Genomic DNA, 25,737 nt, shown 5'->3' with positions numbered 1-25,737 from the left:
ACAGACCCTAGAAATTGCATGTCACAGTAGCCTAAAGCCCATTGTGAGATGGCTGGTTCCTAGAGGTTCTCTTGTTTAACTGCAAAGACAGTCGGGCCCAACCATTCTTGTGAATGTGCTAATCTAGTAAAAACGCGACTGGTTACTTGGTAATTTAACCCCTTTGCCAGAATTTTGGGCAACTACCTCGCCAACTCCATTAACATACTTAGCATATGGTACATAGTTTTCCATTGGAATGTGGTTTATGTATGTGTGGCAGGAAAAGCAAATAGAACAAGGCATATGCCCAGTCCCAGCGTCCCCCGATGTAGATCATTTTGCCATAACACTGTACTGCCATAGGGAGCAGCAACTGAGATCTTAGTCTTGGCATATTATTTTGAACCCTCTATCATTCTACACAAAACTAGATTAAAATTTAATCTGTCATCTGTGTCAAGTCTGGGACTCGTGCCCATGTCTCTGGGTATGTTGTAGTTTTGGTGTCTATCTCTTTCACTGTTGAGCCCTACCTTTATTGTCTGCGTGTTGACCTCTACAAAAGGACTTGGACAAATCTGAATCAGACCGGTTCTTTTGTAGGTCGGACAGACAACGCAGCCTGTTAAACCCTCCTGTGTCTGGCCGATCTCGGTTGCTGTTGTGTTTCACTCTCTGGAGCAGGGCAGGGAGTGTAACACCTCAGTTCTCCAGCATGGACCGGGCCTCAACAGGGGAACTAAATATTTGGGCGTCTGCTGTTACCATCACTTTCAGATTTGCCTGAAGCAGCAGGGCAAAGTGAATATTATGCGAGTCCTAGCACAGTTTAACTTCAGGAAGGCCTGTTGCTGTATCAATGTTGTATAGTTCGGAAAGATTTGAACTTCATAATTCTCAAAGTCCCCTTTTCTCTTCCTTTTAAAAAAAATGGTGTTGTAATTTTGATACTACTTAAGTTTCAGGATCAGTGGGCCTGGTAGAGGCCCAGGGCTCGGCTTCTGCCTTGAGATTATATATGCCCGTTTCACGACAAAGTTTGGTGGCGACTTATTTTCAAACTAATATTAGATTGTACTGGAGGAAGGGGGATCGGACAGGGGCTGTCTGGCCTCGTTTCCACTCTTTTGCAATCTAAAATGGCCATTTTGATCGGTTCCATGGCCCGGGGCAAGAGAGTCAGAAGCCCGGCTTGGCTAGTTGGAGGGCCGTTGGTTGGATTTCCAATTATGTCTGTAACATGTGGAGACGATGCTTTTTCTAGTTGTGGGCATGCTGGGAACATAGAAAGTCAATCGACCTCCTCCAGGCCTCCAAATCTATTGTAGGTTGAAAGGCCATTCCAGTGTAAAAGAGTATTCTTTTGCCTCATGGGATGGATGTTCCATGGGTGGTGCTGCACCAAGGAACAGTTATCCGCTTGGGTATGCACTTGGCGTGGGGGATAAAAATCGGATAGCGGCCTTGGTATGACTAAAGAATCTTCACTAGTTGGCCAGGAACAGATATGGTGCGCCGTATGTGGGTCTTCAAAAGTTACAACTACACAGTCCCCTTGCTTAGATTTCTTGGTTGGGCCCACCCAGGGTATTCTACGGACCATCATTACTCGGCTTCTTTTGCCATTGGGAATCGGTCTGTTGACGTTAAGCCAGTGCATAGTTTTATTTTTCAATGACCAGTGGTTTTCGTGTTGGTCAGTGCCAATCACAGGGACGCCTGTCAACACGACCACATAGTCATTGGCCTCTGGTGGAAGGTCTATATAGCCTCCTCTAAAGTTTTCTTTTGGACGAGGACCCTGGGTTTTGGCAGGCTGGGGTCTGGCGGATGCTACCAGGTTTGGATTTACTTTTCCAGGCTTAGAGTTCCGTGTGGGAATCTGCGGTTTGGTAGCCTGAGGTTTAGCGGTTATGGAAACTTGATCCACAGCCACAGTCCTCGGCTTAGGAACAGGCCTTACAGCAACAGGTACTGGTGGCGGGTGCTGCTCAGCTTGCAAAACGGGGGCTGGCGAAAGTGGGTCAGATAAGGACACGCCCTGGTTTTCGAGACTTCTCAGGCCAAGAGTGGCCAGAGCAATAATGCTCTTCTCCATCTCGAGTAGATTGTTTTCTATCCTAGACAATCTTAAGTCGAGTGGTGAGAGAAGTTTTTTTAATGTTTCCCAGACTTGATCTATAAATTCCTTATCATTCCTTCCCTGGTCTTGTACCTGCGCCCCCTCGTCTACTGGGGTGGTGTTGGCTGGACCCTCTCCCATACTTTGGCATACTGACTGTGTGCTCGAGGAACCCTCAGGTAAAGCATTACTTGCCTGAGTGTTGGTCATTGTGAGCTGGTGGGAGACTGCGACCTTTGCCTTTTTACGAGAGTAGGCTGAGCGTGATTGGCGTTTTCTTTTGGGTTGTGCACCACTAACACAGGAAGTAGTTGGGAATACTTGGGAAAGGGGATTAAGGGTGGGGGTCTGGGCGTGAGAAGGTGCAGCGAAACTTAGCTCTTCTGTAATGCGTGATTGTTCTAAGGGCGGAGTGAGGGTGGAAGTAATCGGGGGCTGGTGTAAATCAACCTGGGTGGTAATACTATTTGGGCGGGCAGGGCGTGCTGGAGTGACAGCAGAGGCTATATGTCCTAGGGATGATTTTTTCGAGAGGGCAATTACCTCGGACAGCCTACGTGCAGCTACCAATTCTAGGGATACCCGGGTTTGAAGTTTAGATATTTCTTCATCAATGGCTATATTTGTGCGGGTGATGAAGTCGTCCATAGGGCCACAGATTTGTGAACCACCTTTGGAAGCTTTGCTACGTGTCATCCTAGTACTCATGGTGCTTACGATGAGATCAGGGTCGTCACTCGACTTACTAACTAGGGAGCTTCAGTTTAAGCTAACCTGTCTCAGCACGATGATACAATAACAAGCAGGTTAGGAGCAATAAGGGGGGTGGGCCAGGGCCGTCCTCTGCCGTCCTCTGCCGTCCTCGAACGGCCTCAAACGGCCCGCTCTTAGCCCGGTCTTCGCCCCGGCCGTTGCCCCGCGCGCGTCCCGCGTGCGCGTTGTCCACACAAGCTATGAAGGATAAACAAGAGGAAGGGGCGGGAAGAGGACCAGCTGCGGCCGATCCACGCCGCTAGGAATGCTGGTCCTCGCAGTCCCGCCTCTACCCCTGTTGACCAGATGACAGCTTGCAAGGGGCGCGTTGGTGCTCAAAGCACGTGAAGGGAGGCAGAAAGGATGTTCCCCAGAGAGAGTCTCAGCCTACGAGCGGCCCCCGCGAAGCGGGGGCCGCGAGGCGTGGCGAAGTGGCCAGACAGCAACAACACAGGAACAGCGCTTCTTTGCAGGAAGGGTCCCAAGGCTCACTCACTCCACACAGGTTTTAAAGAGGAGGAGGAGGGGGCGGGAAGAGGACCAGCTGCGGCCGATCCACGCCGCTAGGAATGCTGGTCCTCGCAGTCCCGCCTCTACCCCTGTTGACCAGATGACCGCTTGCAAGGGGCGCGTTGGTGCTCAAAGCACGTGAAGGGAGGCAGAAAGGATGTTCCCCAGAGAGAGTCTAAGCCTACGAGCGGCCCCCGCGAAGCGGGGGCCGCGAGGCGTGGCGAAGTGGCCAGACAGCAACAACACAGGAACAGCGCTTCTATTACTAATATTGTAATAGCCATTGTTCAGAAATACTTCCGGCTTTTGACCATCAGGGTTATTTGGCCAACCAATTGGGCGTACATTATTTCTGCGAGGTCACCCTTTCTTGCCCTCCGTTCTGCGCGTCAGGGTATCCAGCGCAAAAGCTCTTGTTGGCCTTTCTTTTACCGTTCACTTTAATGAAGACAAGTTGAATTCATTTGCCATCACCCTTTACACCACCACTTTTTTTTTTGTGGTCCATACGTGATAGGGATGTGGAATAATCTGAGCCTTGCTAGAAACCAAACCACCTCATAATATGAGAGGGTAGTATGAGAGCTCTGATGTGAGAGTGCTGCTAAAATTGATAACCTCACTGATTGCTACCACTTCAGTTAAGGGTAAGATATTTCATAAGATTCTACACCCCTGAAGCTAGGTTGTTATAGAGCCATTTACACAGTTCTATTTATAAAATGCCTTGGACCAGTGATTCGTAACCTGTGGTCCCCAACCCCTTCTTAGGGAGTCAGCGACTGTTTCCAAAAATTAATATTTCCATGTTAAGAAAATTGGAGGCTAACAGTCAAGTTGTTATCTTAAGCTTGATTCATGACAGTAGGGTAAGTTTCCCCCACAGTAATGTGGATGATTGGTGGTCCCAGTTGAAGCGCAAGTATTCACTGGCAAAAATAGAATATACATTTGGAGCAAAAAGTGAGATCTCACAGAATTTGCATATTGCTTGGTCCTTTAGAAATCAAACTTAAAGCGTCAATCTCCCCATTAAAATAATAATTTGGGTTCTTGTATTTCTTTTGTCAGTTGAAGAAATATTTTATAAAGTGTATTTGTTTGATGTGTGCTGGTTTGTGTATTGAAAAAAATTAAGTTCACATCATGGAGATCGCTTAGGCTGGGGTCTCTGGTTCCATAGTGATTTAATGGAGGTCCACTGAAGTGAAAAGGTTAAGAACCGTTGCCTTGAACTGTATGAAAAGGAAGGAGGGTAAACTCAATTTAAAGTTGTACACCTACTTATTAGTAGCAGCATGTTGACCATTGGTGGCAAACATGCGCTATTAAAATAATACACCGTACCATATTGGATGCTCCTGATGGACCAGATCCCTTCAAAGAATGGTACACAATGAGCATTTTGAGGTGTTCGATCTTTGTGTTCAAAGATGATTCGATTATTCAGGTTCTTCCGAGCTAATTCATACATCAAAAGCACAATTTAAAATACTTGCGTTTTTTACATCTTGGGATATGTTTTGTCATTCTTGAACTTGGCAATGAGGCTACTGATTTGTGCGAACATTTAAGCTGCTTTTTTGGGGGGGGGTTAACTGAATTCAATGCACATTTGACCTCTAGCTACTGTATTGCAGTGCCCCCTTAACGCTTGGAGCTCAGATTAATTTTTGCTTTGGAATAGGTCAATCTTCTCTAACTTGTGTTATAAACAAGGTGTAGTTGGTACGACTGGTGTAAAGAAATTACTTTAAGGCACTTGTTTTTCTTAATTGGCACTTGCATAGCATATGCTTCGTTCTTGGAAACCCAGTCAGTACTCTCTGTAGTAGAAACAATGTTCCTTGTAGTATTTCGCATAACCATACATCGAGAACCCTGGGGGTGTCAGCTGTGGTGTTTGTTTCAATTCTGTAATTGAATTCTTGAGTACTTTAGTCTTATGCAGACTGTCCATTTCATAGATAAAAAACAGGCTATTGCTTAGGCTCTCAATAGTATGGTATCTGGTTCTTGGACATTTTTGAATATGCGCAGTGCATAACTCATTTAACGGTGTGAGAGCATGTGTGGAGTTAGCACTGTAAGAAGAGAAAGCGAGTTTCAGTGGTTTGCATGGTCTCATCCAGGTGCCAACTGAATGTTTGAGTAAATGTTCACTTCTTTTTGGTGGCGATGGGCGTTGATCTCCAGTTCTCCACATTTAGCCCACTGGATCTTTAAGGCAGTAGCTGCCTTTGATGGAAAAGTGTTGGTTCTTATAAAATCCTTTTGTTCTGCACTGCCCCATTTGACCATCTATAGCAGTTGCAGATCTTCGCTCCACATTTAGCTCACTGAGCAGAAATACCCGGTCACTCATTCTCCTGTTACCTCTTTAAGATTAGTCCGGAAGGATGAATACTTTGCATACTACAGGAGCAACCAACACTATGGTTTGGGGTAGTTGAAAGTGTCCAAAACTCCAAAAAGTGTTACAGCTAACTTTTTTTGATTGTCTTGCACTGAAACCAAACCTAAACTTTTTTTGTCCTTTTGGATACCTCTTAATGGCACTTTGTCAAAATCAGCCTTTGTGTTCATGTATGTAAATAAACCTTAATTTAAACTGCACGTCAGGTCTGTCCTACCTTCTATGTATCTAATGCATACCTTTTTGATTTTGGTCAGGAAAGTGAAGAGGGGCCTTCTATGGAGGACAGTGGTTGTCTTCTTGCTGACAGTGACCTATTTGATCAGGATTTTGGTGAGGACAGTGATCGGCATAGCGACGAAAATGAGGAAGAATCCCTGGAGGCTATTCGTGCTGCTGTGAAAAATAAAATGAAAACACATAAGGTACGGCCTTTACTACCACAAGTTTGTAAGTGTTGTTTGTCCATGTAGGGCTACTTAAAAACATAGAATCTCCAACCTTGAGTATAATATCGCCTTCTGGCAGGCCTTTTATTCATGCTTATTTGGAAAAGGGAGAGGTGGCTCATTGGGGAGAAGGCTCTGTTGATATTGATGGTCACCTCCAATTCATCAATACAGAGTAACTGAACAGTGGGTACTGCTAGATATTGAACAGTCTGGTTTGATATCCTATGGTGGTATGGCAGTGCAAGTCGTGCTATTGTATGTTGGTGACTATGGGCAATGACCTATTCTTTCTAAAGGGTATTTGGGATAATTCTGAAAGAGTAAGCTATAAAATAATTCTGGTTGTCAACAACACTGATTGTCTTGAAGCTTATTTCGTATTTAAAGTAGTGTTGGTAGATGAGCAGTTTAGGACAAGTGAACTCTGTTCACGCTGCACCATATAGTTACTTATTTTCTATGAAAGGGTAATTAAATGAATTTTCACAATCTGAAAGCTCAATCACATAGAGTTGAAGACACTTAGTGCTTTCTTTCTAATAAACAAATTCCATGATTACTCTACTCATAATGCTTGTCAAACGCTGCATCAGAAGGTTGGCTGATTGGGAAAGCTGTATCCTGGAACAACATCATGTCTACCCTTAAAGTGCAACAGTAAACCTTCCTTCTGGACACAGCCTTTTATATGTCTTTGAGTACAGAAACTTTGTAGGTGCAATCCGTTTCATAACCTTTTCCTTTCATGGAAAGAAAATCATAACAATAGTAATATCTTTTACCTGCTTTTGTGACCATCTTCTCCTTTTTAGGTCGAGGACCGTCTCACTGCGTAGCAGTGGGCAGAGCTGAAGATTTAATGATTCTTAGAGGGGATTTAGAACCCGCCCCTCTTCTCCATTGGCTGGCCTAGTAAAGGCTGGCCAGCCATTGGAGGAGAGGGGCGTCACTCGGTCCAAGCCCCGTCTTTTTCGGATTCGGGGGTGTTTTTTTTAAGCTTCTTTCTTTTCTTTCTCTCCTATTCCCATTGGCTGGAAGGTAAAATTCCAGCCAATGGGAAGAAGAGAGAACGAAAACCACGCCCCCGAATCGGATAAAGACGCTGGTTTATCCGAGGCATTCCTGACTCGCCTCGGAGAATCGTGGTCGTGTCTCTTCTGGCTCTGCAGGCGCTCATGTCCCAGTGTCTGAGGGATGCTTGTTTTTTACTTTCCTCTAGGGGCCTGATCACGTGGGCCATTTACCCTGTGTTAATGCCTCATGAGTGTATGCTGAGCGGTTGTGCTGAGCGCATTCCGTGAGTCTTCCTGGAGGGCGTGCCGTGGTGACGCTGTTGTCCGGCTGTGCAGTGCCGGTTCACCTCGCGGGCGTGAGCTTGGCCTCGCGTACCATTGCACATGGGCAGACGGCGGTCGGCGCCGCGCACAAGTGCTGATTGCTCCATTTTGGGGCTGGGCACCACCAGAGGTGTTCAGGTGAGTGGGCGCGTCACCTCCCTCGTCACCAGTGTAATGACCAATGCCTTAGGCCGCACTTGTATACGCAGCAGTAATAATTACTCAGGACTGCACAGTGATAGTGGGTGGAGTGACCCCGAGCGGCCATCCCCCGATTTATTTATAACTGCGGGCCACGCCTGGCCTGGCACCGGCTATGCGGGGGAGGGGGGCGCAGCTCAGAGGGTTAGAGAGAGTGCTGGCAGCGGCGCTGTGTGCGGAGCCAGCACTCCTGCCATGCCGACTTTACCTGTGTGCGCCCTGCGGGTCCCAGGTTCATATGCTAGTGAGATTCCTAAGTCTGGTGATACTACTGCTGACTTTACTTCTGTGCGCCCTGCGGCTCCCAGGTTCATATACTGGTGAGATTCCTCAGTCTGATAATACTCCTGCCAACTTTACCTCTGTGCTTCCTGCAGGTACCAGGTTCAAATGCTAGTGTGCTTCCTCCGTCTGGTAATACTCCTACTGACTTTACCTCTGTGCGCCCTGCGGCTCACATGTTCATGTGCTAGTGAGATTCCTCAGTCTGGTGATACTCCTGTCGATTTTACCTCTGTGCGCCATGCGGGTCACAGGTTCGAATCTTGGGAAGGTACCCCAGTGAGTCAATGTGCCACTGCCTGCATCATTTAGACCAGTTCACTACTGTGGCCCACACACTGAAGTAGCAGGGACTGGACCAACAGTGAGCAAACACACCTCTCTGCGCCATTCTGATTTGGAGAGAGCCCACGCATGCACACACGCGCACAATGTCCGAACCTGGGGGCAGATTTACTCCGCTTTCACGCAATGCAGCACAGCAACCACAGTTTGCTTTTACCGCACTGAAGCATGGCACGCGCCCACGCACACACCCCTGGACCCCATAGAGCACTGTCAAAGCACTGGAAGGGGAGCTTTCCACCACAACAGAAGAAATTCTTTTACACTTTTCCCGTTTTGTATGTATTCTGTGCAATGCAACACACTTAAATTTTGAAAAGTAAGAAATTAAAACATTTCTCTTTTATACCTACCTCAAGGGGGCGCAAGTTGTTGGTGTAAATCTCTGTCTACCAATGTTAGTAGATGGAATTTGTGACAAAACCCATGGGTGTTTGCAGGTGAACGCCCATGCACCACCTCCTTGACGTAAAGTAACTCACAGCACCACTTCCTGCCGGTTCCGGACATGCGCTCTCTTCCGTCGTGCACGAGCTCTGCGGTCCCTGCTGCGACCTTGCGCAATGCTCTGCACGAACTGCAGCTCTCAGCACCCGAGTGCAAACTGAAATCCCAGGATCCTTCCTCCTTTGGGGGCTGGGAGGGGGGGTCCCTAGACAATGCCGAGACAGACCCACTTGTGACGCAAAGAGCAGCGGTATTTAGTGGGGGTGGGGGGGCAATTACGTCACCCCACGAAAGGGGCGTAGGGGGATATTTGACTATTTGTTTGAAAACACAAAAATGCTGTTAGTCCAGCGAACAAGTATCTAAAGCCGGAAGGATCCCTCGATTGATTGCTCATTTTCTATTTAAACTATTTCAAGTGTTATGGGGGTGTTACAGCACCTCCCACAGCCCCAGTTCCAGCTCGGGCCGGGGGGAGGGGGGCTCCTACATTATCCCCTGCTTTCTCTCCTTCACTTCCGCTGCTCTTCCTTTCTTTTTCTCTCCACGCTCTTCTTCCACCCTATATCTCTCGTTGCCGACCCTTTTTACACGTTCTTCCTGTACCGAACCACTTTGAGTTCTGCTAGTGCAGTTTGGGATTTCCCATCCATTTACTTAGGGACCCCTCCAACTCCCCCCTTCAGTGGACTACCTGCCTAGGGCAGAGCACCTGGCCTTTCTTTCCTGCCTGGGCTTCCTTGAGGATGGCCATTGCCTCTTATGCCAGAGTCAGCGGATAAGTTGTGTTCCTCCAAAACTGGCTTGAGTGCATGCAGTTCAGAAGTTTATTTATTGTTGTTTTTTTAATGCATTAACCTGAAAGAATAGTTGCTATGTACAACTGTTTTTGAAAACTTTAATGTTGTGGTTTTATATTGGAACTGTCATTGTGCTTTTGCTTGTCCCTTGACCCCCACCCCTTGGCGATACAGGCAAGCACCGGACACTCCTCTTCCTCGCATCCTTTTCCCTCATTTGGTTTTTCTCAGCCCTCACCTCTTACTCATGTACGCCTTTTTCACTTTTTTTATTTGCTTTCTCCCTATTTCTTCCTTTCGTTCCTTTAACTCCATTTCTGTCTTCTCTTTTTCCTTTTTCTCTCCATGCACACCATCTCTCCGTTCTCACTCTCTACACTCTGAGGGGACGTCCCGTGCCTTTGTGGCTTTGCCTAATCCATTTACCTCTCCCCGGGAGGTGACAGATGCCTGGATTGTGTGCTTCCTGTTGTTCTGCTTCTTCCATGACAGTGCAAGCCTCCTCACACTGCCCACCAGCGCATAGCACCCATTTTTCAGTCTGATGGGAATGTGCTCATTCAGTTTCGTGTCTCTTGTGAGAGTGAGTCTGGCAGGGAGAGGTAGTCTCAACAATAACTTGTGTCTGTAGATTAGTAGATTCACAAGTTGTAGTAACCACACAGCCCTCGAGTGCCATTTTCTTCCGGCTGGGGTTGAGGGAGGGAGTGGAAGTAGCTGCAGGCGGTCCGCATGGATATGCCTTTCCAAACTGTGGGTCAATCTGAGGTCACGGAGATAGGACAGCAAGCAAGGGCCTGATGCATAATAGAAAAATGGGTCTGAGCTCTGGTGAGACAGGAACAGACATTACTGCCAATGACTGCTCTCTCTGCCATTTGGACAGTATGACAAAGAGGGGGCTGTTGTACCCAACCGGCTACCCTGAGCACCCATCCGGCTACCCTGAGCACGCTATCAGGTAGCCATCCTTGCACTCCTATTGTAATGAATCAATTTCTGCAGACTATGAAAGCCTCAGGGCTCAGTTCAGTAAATGTGATGGCCTTGTAGTGGAATGTGTGTGGCTCTGTCTGTGTGTGTGTGGCTCTGTGTGTGTGGCTCTGTCTGTGTGTGTGCGTGGTGTGTGGCTCTGTGTGTGTGGCTCTGTGTGTGTGGCTCTGTGTGTGTGCGTGGTGTGTGGCTCTGTGTGTGTGGCTCTGTGTGTGTGGCTCTGTGTGTGTGGCTCTGTGTGTGTGGCTCTGTGTGTGTGGCTCTGTGTGTGTGGCTCTGTGTGTGTGGCTCTGTGTGTGTGGCTCTGTGTGTGTGGCTCTGTGTGTGTGGCTCTGTGTGTGTGGCTCTGTGTGTGTGGCTCTGTGTGTGTGTGTGGCTCTGTGTGTGTGTGTGTGGCTCTGTGTGTGTGGCTCTGTCTGTGGCTCTGTCTGTGGCTCTGTCTGTGTGTGTGGCTCTGTCTGTGGCTCTGTCTGTGGCTCTGTCTGTGTGTGTGGCTCTGTCTGTGGCTCTGTCTGTGTGTGTGGCTCTGTCTGTGGCTCTGTCTGTGTGTGTGGCTCTGTCTGTGGCTCTGTCTGTGTGTGTGGCTCTGTCTGTGGCTCTGTCTGTGTGTGTGGCTCTGTGTGTGTGTGTGGCTCTGTGTGTGTGGCTCTGTCTGTGTGTGTGGCTCTGTGTGTGTGTGTGGCTCTGTGTGTGTGGCTCTGTGTGTGTGGCTCTGTGTGTGTGGCTCTGTGTGTGTGTTTGGCTCTGTGTGTGTGGCTCTGTCTGTGTGTGTGGCTCTGTCTGTGTGTGTGGCTCTGTCTGTGTGTGTGGCTCTGTCTGTGTGTGTGGCTCTGTCTGTGTGTGTGGCTCTGTCTGTGTGTGTGGCTCTGTGTGTGTGTGGCTCTGTGTGTGTGTGTGGCTCTGTGTGTGTGTGTGGCTCTGTGTGTGTGTGTGGCTCTGTGTGTGTGTGTGGCTCTGTGTGTGTGGCTCTGTGTGTGTGTGTGGCTCTGTGTGTGTGTGTGGCTCTGTGTGTGTGTGGCTCTGTGTGTGTGTGGCTCTGTGTGTGTGTGTGGCTCTGTGTGTGTGTGTGTGTGGCTCTGTGTGTGTGTGGCTCTGTGTGTGTGTGGCTCTGTGTGTGTGTGTGGCTCTGTGTGTGTGTGTGGCTCTGTGTGTGTGTGGCTCTGTGTGTGTGTGTGGCTCTGTGTGTGTGTGTGTGGCTCTGTGTGTGTGTGTGTGGCTCTGTGTGTGTGTGTGGCTCTGTGTGTGTGTGTGTGGCTCTGTGTGTGTGTGTGGCTCTGTGTGTGTGTGGCTCTGTGTGTGTGTGTGTGGCTCTGTGTGTGTGTGTGTGTGTGGCTCTGTGTGTGTGTGTGTGGCTCTGTGTGTGTGTGTGTGTGGCTCTGTGTGTGTGTGGCTCTGTGTGTGTGTGGCTCTGTGTGTGTGTGGCTCTGTGTGTGTGGGGCTCTGTGTGTGTGTGTGGGGCTCTGTCTGTGTGTGTGTGTGGGGCTCTGTCTGTGTGTGTGGGGGGCTCTGTGTGTGTGTGGGGCTCTGTCTGTGTGTGTGTGGGGCTCTGTCTGTGTGTGTGTGGGGCTCTGTCTGTGTGTGTGTGGGGCTCTGTCTGTGTGTGTGTGGGGCTCTGTCTGTGTGTGTGTGGGGCTCTGTCTGTGTGTGTGTGGGGCTCTGTCTGTGTGTTTGGGGCTCTGTCTGTGTGTGTGTGGGGCTCTGTGTGTGTGGCTCTGTCTGTGTGTGTGTGTGTGTGGCTCTGTCTGTGTGTGTGTGGGGCTCTGTCTGTGTGTGTGTGGGGCTCTGTCTGTGTGTGTGTGGGGCTCTGTCTGTGTGTGTGTGGGGCTCTGTCTGTGTGTGTGGGGCTCTGTCTGTGTGTGTGTGGGGCTCTGTCTGTGTGTGTGTGGGGCTCTGTCTGTGTGTGTGTGGGGCTCTGTCTGTGTGTGTGTGGGGCTCTGTCTGTGTGTGTGGGGCTCTGTCTGTGTGTGGCTCTGTCTGTGTGTGGGGCTCTGTGTGTGTGTGGCTCTGTGTGTGTGGCTCTGTCTGTCTGTCTGTGTGTGTGTGGCTCTGTCTGTGTGTGTGTGTGTGTGTGGCTCTGTCTGTCTGTGTGTGTGTGTGTGGCTCTGTCTGTCTGTGTGTGTGTGTGGCTCTGTGTGTGTGTGTGGCTCTGTCTGTGTGTGTGGCTCTGTCTTTCTGTCTGTGTTTGTGTGTGTGTGTGTGGCTCTGTCTTTCTGTCTGTGTGTGTGTGTGTGTGTGGCTCTGTGTGTGTGGGGGGGCTCTGTGTGTGTGGGGGGGCTCTGTGTGTGTGGGGGGGGCACTGTGTGTGTAGCGGGGGCTCTGTGTGTGTAGCGGGGGCTCTGTGTGTGTAGCGGGGGCTCTGTGTGTGTGGGGGGCTCTGTGTGTGTGTGTGTGTGTGGGGGGGGGGCTCTGTCTGTATGTGTGTGTGTGGGGGGGCTCTGTCTGTATGTGTGTGTTTGTGTGGGGGGGCTCTGTCTGTCTGTGTGTGTGTGGGGGGCTCTGTATGTGTGTGTGTGTGTGTGGGGGGGGGGCTCTGTCTGTATGTATGTATGTGTGTGTGTGTGGCTCTGTGTGTGGGGCTCTGTGGATAGCTTTTTTTTGTAGTTGGCTGTGTGGGTGGCTCTGTCCGTGGGAGGGTGGCTCTGTGTAGGCGGGTCTGTGTGTGTGGCTGGCTCTATGTGAATGACTCTGGGTGGCTGTGTGTGTGTGGGTCGCTCTGTGTGGGTGTAAATGCAATAGGTCATGCATATGCGAGCGATTAAGCTATTGGCATTGTAAATGACAATGCCATTTATTTAACAATTAAGCTATTGGCAATGTAAATGACAATGCTTTTTATTTATGATGAAAAGAATCATGAGCAATGCCAATAGCTCTACCTTTAATAATGCCAAGACCATTGCATTGTAAATGCTTGTTTATTTTACTGGCCATAGACTCAGTAGGTAACCTGTACAGCCATGGATGTGGTAGGATTTTCACCCGTTATGGAAGTAAAAGAACTATTACAAAATTGCCATTTTTTTTTAAAGCAATAGTGTTTATTTGCAAAAAGAGAAAAAATCCACGCGCACGAGTGTGTGGAATTTCAAGATCCATTTTCAAATTGCCCGGAATAGGGCTCTCGCTCTGCGCGACACTGCTGCGCAGTGTACGCTAGGCCCGAGCCCTAAAAACTACGTAGCAGTTTAGCTTTATTTTATTTTATTTTTTTGCTTTTTTTCTGTGCAACCCATCCTCATTTTTAATTAGGTTTCGCTGGGGGACGGAGCTGTAAGCTCCGCCTCCAGAGAAATCTCTTGATTACAGTAAGGACTCTGGAATACGCCCCCCTGTCCCATTGGCTAGCTCCATAAATGGAGGCTAGCCATTGGAACAGAGAGGCGTCCGTCATGGCTGGACCAGACTCGGGGGCGTTCCCGAGAATCTTTGGCTTTTGGCTACGTCATGATACGTCAGCCAAAAGCCGGGAACGCCCCTGAATCTGGTCCGGCCGGGCCGTGCTTGCTGCTGTCCTGCCTTACTCTGTGTCCCTCCTCCCGCCGTCCCCCCTCCCCCTCCCCCCTCCTCGCTGTCCTGTGCACGTTTCCCGCCGGCCGTCCGTGTCCCCTTCCCCTCCCACAGAAGCAAAACAACCCTTGTGTCCCATTGTCTTTGCAGCATTCCCTCCCCTCCCACAGCAGATCCCCGCCTCCCGAGCCGCAGCTGATCCCCGCTCTCCCCGCCTCCCTCTCCCCTCCCACAGCAGATTCCCGCCTCCCTCTCCCCTCCCACAGCAGATCCCGGCCTCCCTCTCCCCTCCCACAGCAGATCCCCGCCTCCCGAGCCGCAGCTGGTCCCGATGCCGTTGTAACACGGCCTCCGCTCTCCCCCTCCCCTCCCACAGCAGATCCCCGCCTCCCCCTCCCCTCCCACAGCAGATCCCCGCCTCCCGAGCCGGCCGAAAGTGCCAGAATGCAACCGGAACCTTAGAAGGCCAAAAACACAGCACACATGTAGCAACAGGCAACAATAGAAAATGAGGGCACAATTCAAGCCTAGTTTTGTCATTGCGCCGAAGATGGCGCCGGGGCCCGTCGACTTCTCGTTGCTCCAAGAAGTCCAGGTGAGTGCTCTGCCTTTTGATTACCCTTTCCCGCCCCCCTCTCCCCGTGTGTCCGTTCCCGCCCCCCCTCTCCCGCTGTTGGTGTGCCCTTTCCCGCCCCCTCTTCCGCTGTCCGTTCCCGCCCCCCCCTCTCGGTGTGCCCGTTCCCGCCCCCCCCCTCCCGCGGTCTGTGTCTCCGGCCCCTTGTAAATGCTTGTTTTTTTTTTTACCACCGATGTTTGTTCATTGTAAACACTTCCAGTCCAGCCGGGGGAGGAGGGGACTCCCGACCGAAGTTTGTTCGGAGCATGAACCGCGACCCTCGCGCCGCCGGCCAGGTGAGCTGCCCCGGGCACCCATGGGCGTTCAGTTTGCAAAAGGCACAAGGGGGGGGGGGAGGGGTTCCTGGGGAGCCGACGGGTTGACCTTTTTAGCTCCCAGGTCGTCCTTGCTGCGGCCCACGGGGGCCTTTACCTCAGTCCCTCCTCGCCCTGGTCGTAGCCGATGAACCCAGCGTCAGTCCGCAGTCACCCGGGACCCGCTCCGGGGAAGGATCCGAGCTGCAGCCGGGCCGTGGGGGGCGGCTGGGACGAGGGCGCTGCGCTGCACGTGTGTCTTCTCTGCAGTCCATAGATGCTAGCAGTAGCTTCAGTCGCGGGGGGCCCTGGCTGTACTCCGCAGGGTGTTCCTGATGTCCTGACTACTCCACAATGTCCCGACATCACCCCTCAGGGTGTTACGACTGCTCACAGCAGGATGTCCCGACTTGCAATCTGTAATGTGACTGACTGCATAGCACTGAGTGGCTGCCTGGGGATTTATGTCTACTTTCTGTCTTTTGGGGGGTCCTGACTGCACTTTTCATGGGGTGCTGATTGCTGTCTGCTGGGGGCTCGCATTAACTGTACTCTACGGGGTAGGGGTCGACTGCTTTAGACGAGTCGTCCTGACTACATTATGGGAATCTCGACTGCGCCCCAAGGGGGCTGACTGAACTCCGGGAGGGGGGCTACTAGCACTGCACCGCACACAGAGAGGCTTGCCACACTCCCAGGACTGACTGCAGCTCTCAGGGGGCCCTGACCTCAGTCCATGTGAGGGGGGCGGCGGTTGCCACAATCTACAGTGGTGTAGCCGCAGTCCAGAGTAGGCAGCCCTGCATTGGTGAAGCCAGTGTGTGTCCGGGAGAGTAGGATGGAGGCAGGGGCGTAGCTTAGTCAAAGGTGTAGGGGGGTGCGAGTCTGAGATTTCTCAATTAGCAACATCCTGGATCCAACTGAAAAGAGTAGCTACCGGCTGAGGTCACTGAACGGCAATAATGGACAAGCTCAGGGGCATTACTCAGTAGCTTTAAGATATTTAGTAAAGCAAGGACATTCTTGGTAGCAATAATATAATCTTAAACCACAACTCAATTAGCATAGAACTCAAAATGTCTATGTGTTTGCAAACTGCAGTAAAATATAAATCATTTGTTTTAGTATGTGCTTATATGGGCACAATAGAACACTTATAATAGAACACCTATAGTTGGAAACAAACGGCTTTTACCAGAAAAATTATTTTATTGATTCTTTTCCACATGTCTGCAACTATCAAAACCTTTGTACTCTGTTTATAAGCATTCAACTAGTCTGTTATCATTCTATATTAGCTTGTGTCCATTGGAACTATTCAGTGGATCAGTTTCTCTTTACCATGATAAACCTTTAGGCCAGATAAACCCCAATTTACAAAAGAGCAGAGGAACAAAATCATAAAAGGTGGACTTTTACGAAAAAGAAAGCAAAATAAAGTCGGACCTTAAACTGAAACGTGTTTATCCTTTAAAATGATCCACTGTGAAGCAAATGATTTAAGCGCTCATCTATCATAGCGGATGTAAGGTAATTCTTTACCAGTTTGCACACTTGTTAATTGCAAAAGTATATAGAACGCACTTTAGCTCTGCCTCAGAGTAGTAATTCTCGCTTGGTTATTTTTGTGTGAACCACGTGTTAGCCTTCATTGACAGAGGCGTTGCTTGATTCGTAAGATTAGGGGGAGTGGGTGAGCTTCAGATTCCCCCATAATCACGCTGGCATATAATGTTAAAATATACTACATGATGGCAGGACTCAAAGAGGGGCATTAGGGGAAGTGGAAGGAGGGATGGATGCGGGTCTGTAGGGGGACTAAGTAAGGGGAAATACTATTTTGTAAAATAACCAAATCATTTTAGGGCTTTCAAAACTGAGATGAGAATTTGTGTTTTTGTCTGTGTATGCATGCAAAAATCCCAAGTGAAATCTGACAGACACCTCACCATAGCCAACTGAAAGCACCTGTACCCAACTGCTAGGGCGTGCTAGGGAGTGCAGAGTGACTGCAGATTGCTAGGGAGGGCTAGGGAGTGCAGAGTTCTGGGGAGTGCAGAGTGACTAAGGAGTGCTAGGGAGTGCAGAGTGACTAGGGAGTGCAGAGTGACTAGGGACTGCTAGGGAGTGCAGAGTGCGAGGGAGTGCAGAGTGCGAGGGAGTGCAGAGTGCGAGGGAGTGCAGAGTGCGAGGGAGTGCAGAGTGCGAGGGAGTGCAGAGTGCGAGGGAGTGCAGAGTGCGAGGGAGTGCAGAGTGCGAGGGAGTGCAGAGTGCGAGGGAGTGCAGAGTGCGAGGGAGTGCAGAGTGCGAGGGAGTGCAGAGTGCGAGGGAGTGCAGAGTGCGAGGGAGTGCAGAGTGCGAGGGAGTGCAGAGTGCGAGGGAGTGCAGAGTGCGAGGGAGTGCAGAGTGCGAGGGAGTGCAGAGTGCGAGGGAGTGCAGAGTGCGAGGGAGTGCAGAGTGCGAGGGAGTGCAGAGTGCGAGGGAGTGCAGAGTGCGAGGGAGTGCAGAGTGCGAGGGAGTGCAAGGGAGTGCAGAGGGACTAGGGAGGGCTAGGGAGTGCAGAGGGACTAGGGAGGGCTAGGGAGTGCTAGGGAGTGCAGAGTGACTAGGGAGTGCAGAGTGACTAGGGAGTGCAGAGTGACTAGGGAGTGCAGAGTGACTAGGGAGTGCAGAGTGACTAGGGAGTGCAGAGTGACTAGGGAGTGCAGAGTGACTAGGGAGTGCAGAGTGACTAGGGAGTGCAGAGTGACTAGGGAGTGCAGAGTGACTAGGGAGTGCAGAGTGACTAGGGAGTGCCAGGGAGTGCAGAGTGACTAGGGAGGGCTAGGGAGTGCTAGGAACTGCAGAGTGACTAGGGAGGGCTATGGAGTGCTATGGAGTGCTAGGGACTGCAGAGTGACTGCAGAGATTATGCTAATCGCATTGTAAATGACAATGCCATTTATTTATCTGTTTTCAAAACCAACACATAAATACAAATTTTGTCATTTACAATGCCAATAGCTCTAACTTTTCCAAAGGCGAAACCATTGCATTGTAAATGCTTGTTAGAAAATACTGTCTTAGCAGCGCTGCTCCATGTAAATCTATTTACCACCAACAGGGGCAGTGCTGAGACCTGAATCTGGGACAAAGTAAAGACTGGAATCCTAACAGAGGTTCAAGTTAGATTTCTAATGTAAAATGCAAAATAACAATACTGGAAAAAGAGAAAAAATAATATGAAAAAATGTTTTAAAACACAATTACAAGTGATATTTTCTAACAAGTGATACCCCATCACAGATTCACACACAATTATTACTTTAACAGTCCCACAGAGCATGCAGAGCTGCTATAATCGTGAGCCGATCTACACGAAGTAGTAACAAACTCATGGGTAACAAACCGGACTGGAAGCCAGAAAAGGCTTTTCTGGCTTTAAGTCCGGTTTGATACCAGACCGGGATGGTGCACTTTGTGTAGATCGGCTCATGATTACAGCAGCTCTGCATGCCTGGTGGGACTGTTAAAGTAATAATTGGCCCTATGTGTAGACTTGCTTGAAGTTGGAGCAGCTTCGTTTGATTTGAGGACCAATTAATTAATGTCTGGCTACTTGGTGCTGCTACACTGTGACCTCATTCGTGATTTCAATGAGTTGTGAATTGTTGGACAGGCCACATGACGGGCCGCTCTCCCCCGGCTCGACCAGGCCCGAGCCCAGTCACGCAAGCACCACACACCACCATTGCACGCCCTACGTCCCCTCAGGGACCCCTGCCCTCGAACATGATAACCTCGTGGGTCCGATCCACTGCCGGCCCATGCACCCAGCCCGGGCCGCCATCTTGGACACCTCGCCACGAGGCCGCCTGGCCCCCGATCGACCTCAACCCTGGGCCTAGCCCAGCCTCAGACAATCCGGCACCACCCTCCACCCAGGAGGTGAGCGGGCTACTTGGCAAGTCAATGGGAGAAAGAGGTGCCGATGGCTCTCCCCCCGCCCAGTGCCGCTCGCCCATCGCCTCCCCGGGCGCTGGCTCCACCCCCCTGCTGGGTGTCTGGACTCCCTCATCCCGGACCTCCCGACCTCCAAGTGCGAGGGTCCGGACATCAAAGCACGCCAGCCCTATAACTGGGGCAGCTCCAGAGCAGGAAGTCAGTTGTATCTTGGAGTCGAGAGACGTAAGAGGAACTCATCCTGGACGGACTACTGGCGCTGCCGTAGCTCTGTCCTGTGCACCATCGTCCTGCCTGTTGGCGCTGCCACAGCCGTCGTAACCTTCATTCTTCACCGTCGTCCGGATCTGCTGGCGAGGCCGCGGACCGTTGTAACCATCATCTTCATCGGGACCTGCTTGGCTTCTCCACGGCCCGTCGACCATCCTTCATCCATCTCGGGACCTGCTTGGCTCCTCCACGGCCCGATCAGCAACCACGCCGAGCTCGAGGATTGAGAGCTATTTAACTCATTGGTAACTAAGACTGTCCCGCTACCCTTTCTCCTCAACCAGAGATCAGAACCGAGGGGACCCCTGAGTCCAGACCTCCTTGTATCATAGCGACGTAACCTAAGAATTGCATATAAAGTCTCGTTAACCTTCAATCTTGTGTGGTGTCCGTCTGTGGGGGGGAAGTTACTTACCTGTACAGTCGTTGGAGACGGCTCTCCCTGGAGACCTCTCCCCGTAATCTCGGCCGACCCTCCCGGTCCGTCTAACATTGGTGGCCAGCGGCGCGATCCGAATCACCGCATAACGTACAGAGAGTAGCTCACCCCACAACGAACAACAATGTCGACTAAAGAGAGCGGATCAACTGAGAAGTTCCAAATGGAAAAACTAGAGGAATACAGCCATCGTGAACTAAAGCAGTTCTGCATCGAACTAGGTATCGCTACCACCGGACTAAGTACCAAGGACGATTTTAAGCATGCCCTAGAATCTTGGGCAGAGACCGGGGATGTCGAAGCCCCTGAGCAAAGCACCGCGAAAAATACCAACACGGCCCCTGAGGGGCAAAGAACCAGTCTCTCGCAAGACGAGATCCAAGAAAGAGAAAAAGCCCGACTACACGAACTCGAAATGGCCCGACTCAAGATGGACATAGAACTCAAATTGGCCGAGCAAAAAATAAACTTAGAGCACCTTCGCCTCCGAGAAGAAAGAGAGGAGAAACAGAGGCAAAGGGAGCTCGAGGAAAAAAGACTAACGTACGAGCACGAACGGAACCTAGCCGAGATCAACCTGCGCAAACAAAATAAAGAGTTAGGGGTGCCCGACAGACCGTCCACCCCAGGGACCGCGGAGAAAAAAGTGCACATCCCCAAGGATGTGGTCCGAGAATATTTTCGAGAAGACGACATCCAGCAATGGTTTAAGGCCTATGAAATCGCGATGACTGCGCACCGGATCGATAGAGCCGACTGGGGAGCCGGCCTATGGGGCAAATTCCTCAATGAGGGCCGCGATACTCTGTTACAGCTCCCAGACCACCAGATGACCTCCTACGACCATATGAAAGCGGCCCTCCTCACCCGCTATGGCCTCACGCCCGAGATGTACCGTCAGAGGTTCCGAGACTGCACACGCATTCCAGGTACAACTTGGGTGGACTATGTAACGTACTTTAGCCGAGCCTTCGAAGGCTGGATCAGAGGGAACAACGTCACGACCTACGAGCAGCTGTTCAATCTGATGGTATGGGAGCATCTGTCCAACAATTGCTTCATTGAACTACGCCAACACCTCCTCGACAGCAAGTTAACCGATCCCCGGCAGCTCGCAGCCGAAGCTGACCGGTGGGAGATCACCAGAGTGGGCCGGAATGGGTCCTACGAGCAGAACAGGAACAACAATGGTCACTACCGACCCAGAGGAGGAGGAGGGGGCCAAGGACGAGGAAGAGACAATACTCCGGCCGCCCCCGCTACCAGCACCACCCCCCCGGCCAACCGGGGCAGCACCCCGGCGCGACCGGGATACAGAGCCAATGTTACATGTCACCGATGCCAACGAGTCGGCCACTATGCAAACGACCCAAGCTGCCCGCAGTATCAGAGTCCAAGACCCCGCCAGGTGGCCGCCGCGGCACTAGGGGAAGAACAGATCTCCGAGGAACAAGAAACAGGCGAGCAAGAGTATCAAGAGTGGGAGCCAGCCGCCATGACTCTCGCGTGCTTAGGGGGAAGAGACATGGTCCCGCGGGTCCCCCTACCCGCTAACACCCAGAAGTACAGCCAATGGGTGAGCATCAATGGACAACGGGCCGAAGCCCTTCGAGACACCGGGGCCAGTGTGACAGCCGTCCGCTGTCATCTGGTGACCCCAGAACAATATCTACCGAACGTTCTCTGCCCTGTGCGATCAGCCGACAACTCGGAAAGTCTGTGTCGGATGGCCTGCGTCCCCTTTGAGTGGGGAGGGGTCTCCGGCATGTTGAAGGTAACGGTCCGAGACGACGCCCCCGTGGAATGCCTCCTCGGAAATGACCTGGAAAGCTCCCCGTGGGCAGCCGTGGAGCGAAAAGAACACTTGGGGATGTTGGGCGTCCCAGACTGGGCGTGCGTCACCACCCGGTCCATGGCCGCCCGTGCCAACCATCACCCGGAAGAACCAGAATGGCCGGCGCCACCGCCTCCGGTCGCCCCCGCCGAGACCCCCGACCATGGCATCCCCCTCGAACTTGCTCAACCTTCCGACCTCGCTAATCTTGATCAGTGGGCTCAAGAAGGGGGACCCACACAAGAACAATTTCGTCAGGAACAGAAGACCTGTCCCTCCCTTGAGGGACTCCGACAACAAGCGCTCGCCCAAAGCGCCGGGGATACCTCCGGAACTCATTGGGTCTACTGGGACAATGATCTATTGTACAGCGAGCAACGAATCGCCGAGCTGGGGGCCAACCGAGTACTAGTGGTGCCCCTCCGCTTTAGAGACTTCCTGCTAAACCTGGCCCACGATGCCCCCCTGGCAGGGCACCTGGGACAGGATAAAACCTACAGCCGCCTAGTGACCCACTTCTTCTGGCCCAAAATGAGAAACGATGTGCACCAGCATTGCCGATCTTGCCCCACGTGCCAAGCCAGTGGGAAGAGCGGCCGCAAATTAAAGGCTCCCCTGCAACCCTTTCCAGTAGTCACAACCCCATTTGAGAGGGTCGGGATAGACATTGTGGGACCCCTGGACCCGCGTACAAGACAAGGCCATCGCTTCATCCTGGTACTAGTGGACCACGCCACCCGCTACCCTGAGGCTATTCCTCTCCGGACCGTGACAGCCCCAGTGGTCGGCCGGGCCCTGATGGGGATCTTCTCCCGTGTGGGGTTCCCCCGAGAAGTCGTCAGTGACAGAGGCACGAACTTTATTTCTAAATATATGAAGTCCCTCTGGCAACAGTGTGGGGTCACCTACCGCTTCACGACCCCCTATCACCCCCAAGGAAACGGACTTGTTGAGCGGTTCAATCGCACGCTAAAAGGGATGATCGGGGGATTGGAAGAGCCCCTCCGTCGCCAGTGGGACGTGCTGCTGCCGTGCCTCCTCTTCGCCTACCGGGAGGTCCCACAGAAGTCCCTAGGCTTCAGCCCCTTCGAGCTGCTCTATGGGCACCCAGTACGGGGGCCACTCAGCCTGATCAAAGAAGGCTGGGAGATGCCTCCGGCCAAGAGTCCTCCAGATGTCTTCCGGTACCTCCTCACCCTCCGCAACCAGTCCCGGCGGTTCAGAGACCTAGCAAAAGCCAACCTAGAGGCCAGTCAAGAGGACATGAAGAAATGGTATGACCAGAACGCCTCATCCATTGAATTCGAGCCGGGGCAACAGGTCTGGGTAATGTCCCCCACAGAACCGTGCGCTCTCCAAGACAAATGGACGGGACCCTTCAAGGTAATCGAGCGCAAGGGTCCTGCCACCTATCTGATCGATATGGAGTCCGCCCGGAATCCGCTCCGAGTCCTCCACACCAACAGACTGAAACCCCACTTTGCACGAACAGAACTCAGCCTCTTGATGGCCACAGACAATGGGGTTGAAGACGACTCCGAGCCTCTCCCTGACCTCTTGCGGACCCAGGAGCAAGACGGCTCCGTGGATGGGGTCCGACTCTCGGAGACCCTCACCAGAGAACAACGGCAAGAGTGCCAAGCCCTCCTATCACGGTTCGCCAGTCTGTTCTCCCTCACCCCGGGTGTCACTTCCTGGTGTGTGCACGATGTGGACACCGGAGACAGCCCTCCTATCCGCCACCGGGCCTACCGCGTACCTGATCGGGTACGGGCCTGCATCCAGGCGGAAGTAGCTAAGATGCTCACGCTCGGGGTCATCGAGCCCTCAGACAGTCCATGGGCCAGCCCGGTCGTACTGGTCCCCAAAGCAGCCGCCCCCGGGACCACACCAGAACTCCGGTTCTGTGTCGACTACCGGGGCCTGAATGAAGTCACCAGAACGGACGCACACCCCATCCCCCGGGCAGATGAACTGGTCGACCGAATGGGCGCTGCCCGCTACCTCAGCATCTTCGACCTGACGGCAGGTTATTGGCAGATCGGCCTCACACCCCGAGCACAAGAACGCTCTGCCTTCTCCACCCCCGATGGCCACTATCACTTTACGGTCATGCCCTTCGGCATGAAGAATGCCCCAGCGACGTTCCAACGGCTCGTCAATCAGGTCCTGGCGGGGCTCGAAGAGTTCAGCGCCGCCTACCTGGACGACATCGCTGTGTACAGCCACCATTGGACCGAGCACCTCCACCACCTCCAAGCAGTGCTGCAAGCCCTTCAGCGAGCTGGCCTCACGATCAAGGCCAGCAAATGCCAAATTGGACAAGGGTCGGTGACCTACCTCGGACACCAGGTGGGAAGCGGCCTAGTGGCCCCCCTACAGCTGAAAATTGCCGCCATCCAGAACTGGCAACCCCCTATCACTCAAACTGAGGTGCGAGCCTTCCTGGGCCTCACGGGCTACTACCGAAGGTTCGTGAAAGACTATGGTACCATCGTGGGGCCTCTCACCGAACTCACGTCAAAAAATCAGCCCAAGAAGGTGAACTGGACCCCAGAGTGTCAAGCGGCATTCGAACAGTTAAAGGCCGCCATGTGTTCCGCTCCTGTGCTCCAGGCCCCAGACTACAGCCGGGAGTTCGTCGTCCAGACGGACGCCTCCGACCAGGGCATTGGGGCGGTCCTGTCCCAAGTGAACACCGAAGGCCTCGATCAACCGGTGGCCTTCATCAGCCGGAGACTCCTACCCCGGGAACAACGCTGGAGCACCATAGAGAGGGAAGCCTTCGCTGTGGTATGGGCCCTCAAGAAGCTCCGGCCCTACCTTTTTGGCACCCACTTTCGGGTGCAGACTGACCACCGACCCCTGCAGTGGTTGATGCATATGCGGGGGGAAAACCCAAAATTGCTACGCTGGTCCATCTCCTTACAAGGTATGGACTTCACAGTCGAACACCGGCCTGGGTCCGACCACGCCAACGCCGATGGCCTGTCCCGGTTTTTCCGCCTCGACGAAGAGAGTCCCCAAGAGGATGGGTAACTCTCCCCGCCTTCAGCTGGGGGGGACGCATGTTGGACAGGCCACATGACGGGCCGCTCTCCCCCGGCTCGACCAGGCCCGAGCCCAGTCACGCAAGCACCACACACCACCATTGCACGCCCTACGTCCCCTCAGGGACCCCTGCCCTCGAACATGATAACCTCGTGGGTCCGATCCACTGCCGGCCCATGCACCCAGCCCGGGCCGCCATCTTGGACACCTCGCCACGAGGCCGCCTGGCCCCCGATCGACCTCAACCCTGGGCCTAGCCCAGCCTCAGACAATCCGGCACCACCCTCCACCCAGGAGGTGAGCGGGCTACTTGGCAAGTCAATGGGAGAAAGAGGTGCCGATGGCTCTCCCCCCGCCCAGTGCCGCTCGCCCATCGCCTCCCCGGGCGCTGGCTCCACCCCCCTGCTGGGTGTCTGGACTCCCTCATCCCGGACCTCCCGACCTCCAAGTGCGAGGGTCCGGACATCAAAGCACGCCAGCCCTATAACTGGGGCAGCTCCAGAGCAGGAAGTCAGTTGTATCTTGGAGTCGAGAGACGTAAGAGGAACTCATCCTGGACGGACTACTGGCGCTGCCGTAGCTCTGTCCTGTGCACCATCGTCCTGCCTGTTGGCGCTGCCACAGCCGTCGTAACCTTCATTCTTCACCGTCGTCCGGATCTGCTGGCGAGGCCGCGGACCGTTGTAACCATCATCTTCATCGGGACCTGCTTGGCTTCTCCACGGCCCGTCGACCATCCTTCATCCATCTCGGGACCTGCTTGGCTCCTCCACGGCCCGATCAGCAACCACGCCGAGCTCGAGGATTGAGAGCTATTTAACTCATTGGTAACTAAGACTGTCCCGCTACCCTTTCTCCTCAACCAGAGATCAGAACCGAGGGGACCCCTGAGTCCAGACCTCCTTGTATCATAGCGACGTAACCTAAGAATTGCATATAAAGTCTCGTTAACCTTCAATCTTGTGTGGTGTCCGTCTGTGGGGGGGAAGTTACTTACCTGTACAGTCGTTGGAGACGGCTCTCCCTGGAGACCTCTCCCCGTAATCTCGGCCGACCCTCCCGGTCCGTCTAACATGAATCATTATGAATTCTGTTGGCTAGGATGCTTTCTCATTCGCATTTCG

The 25,737-nt window shown here is 52.4% G+C and overlaps 1 protein-coding gene across 1 annotated transcript in view; it reads left to right on the top strand.

The window, feature by feature from the left end:
- LOC147661086 (claspin-like) overlaps positions 1-6,208 on the top strand; it is a gene marked incomplete at its 3' end in the record, with an annotated part of 34,765 nt that extends 28,557 nt beyond the window's left edge. The window contains exon 4 of the mRNA XM_086951347.1: positions 6,041-6,208. Coding sequence (XP_086807473.1) covers positions 6,041-6,208 — 168 coding nt within the window. The remainder of the gene's footprint in view (positions 1-6,040) is intronic.
- Between the last annotated feature and the right edge of the window lie 19,529 nt (positions 6,209-25,737).

This window comes from Lissotriton vulgaris, unplaced genomic scaffold (assembly GCF_964263255.1).
Source record: "Lissotriton vulgaris unplaced genomic scaffold, aLisVul1.2 SCAFFOLD_2644, whole genome shotgun sequence".
In the NCBI taxonomy this organism is placed as follows: domain Eukaryota; kingdom Metazoa; phylum Chordata; class Amphibia; order Caudata; family Salamandridae; genus Lissotriton; species Lissotriton vulgaris.
The sequence above is the reverse complement of the archived record's forward strand: the minus strand, read 5'-3'. Positions and strand labels throughout refer to the sequence as shown.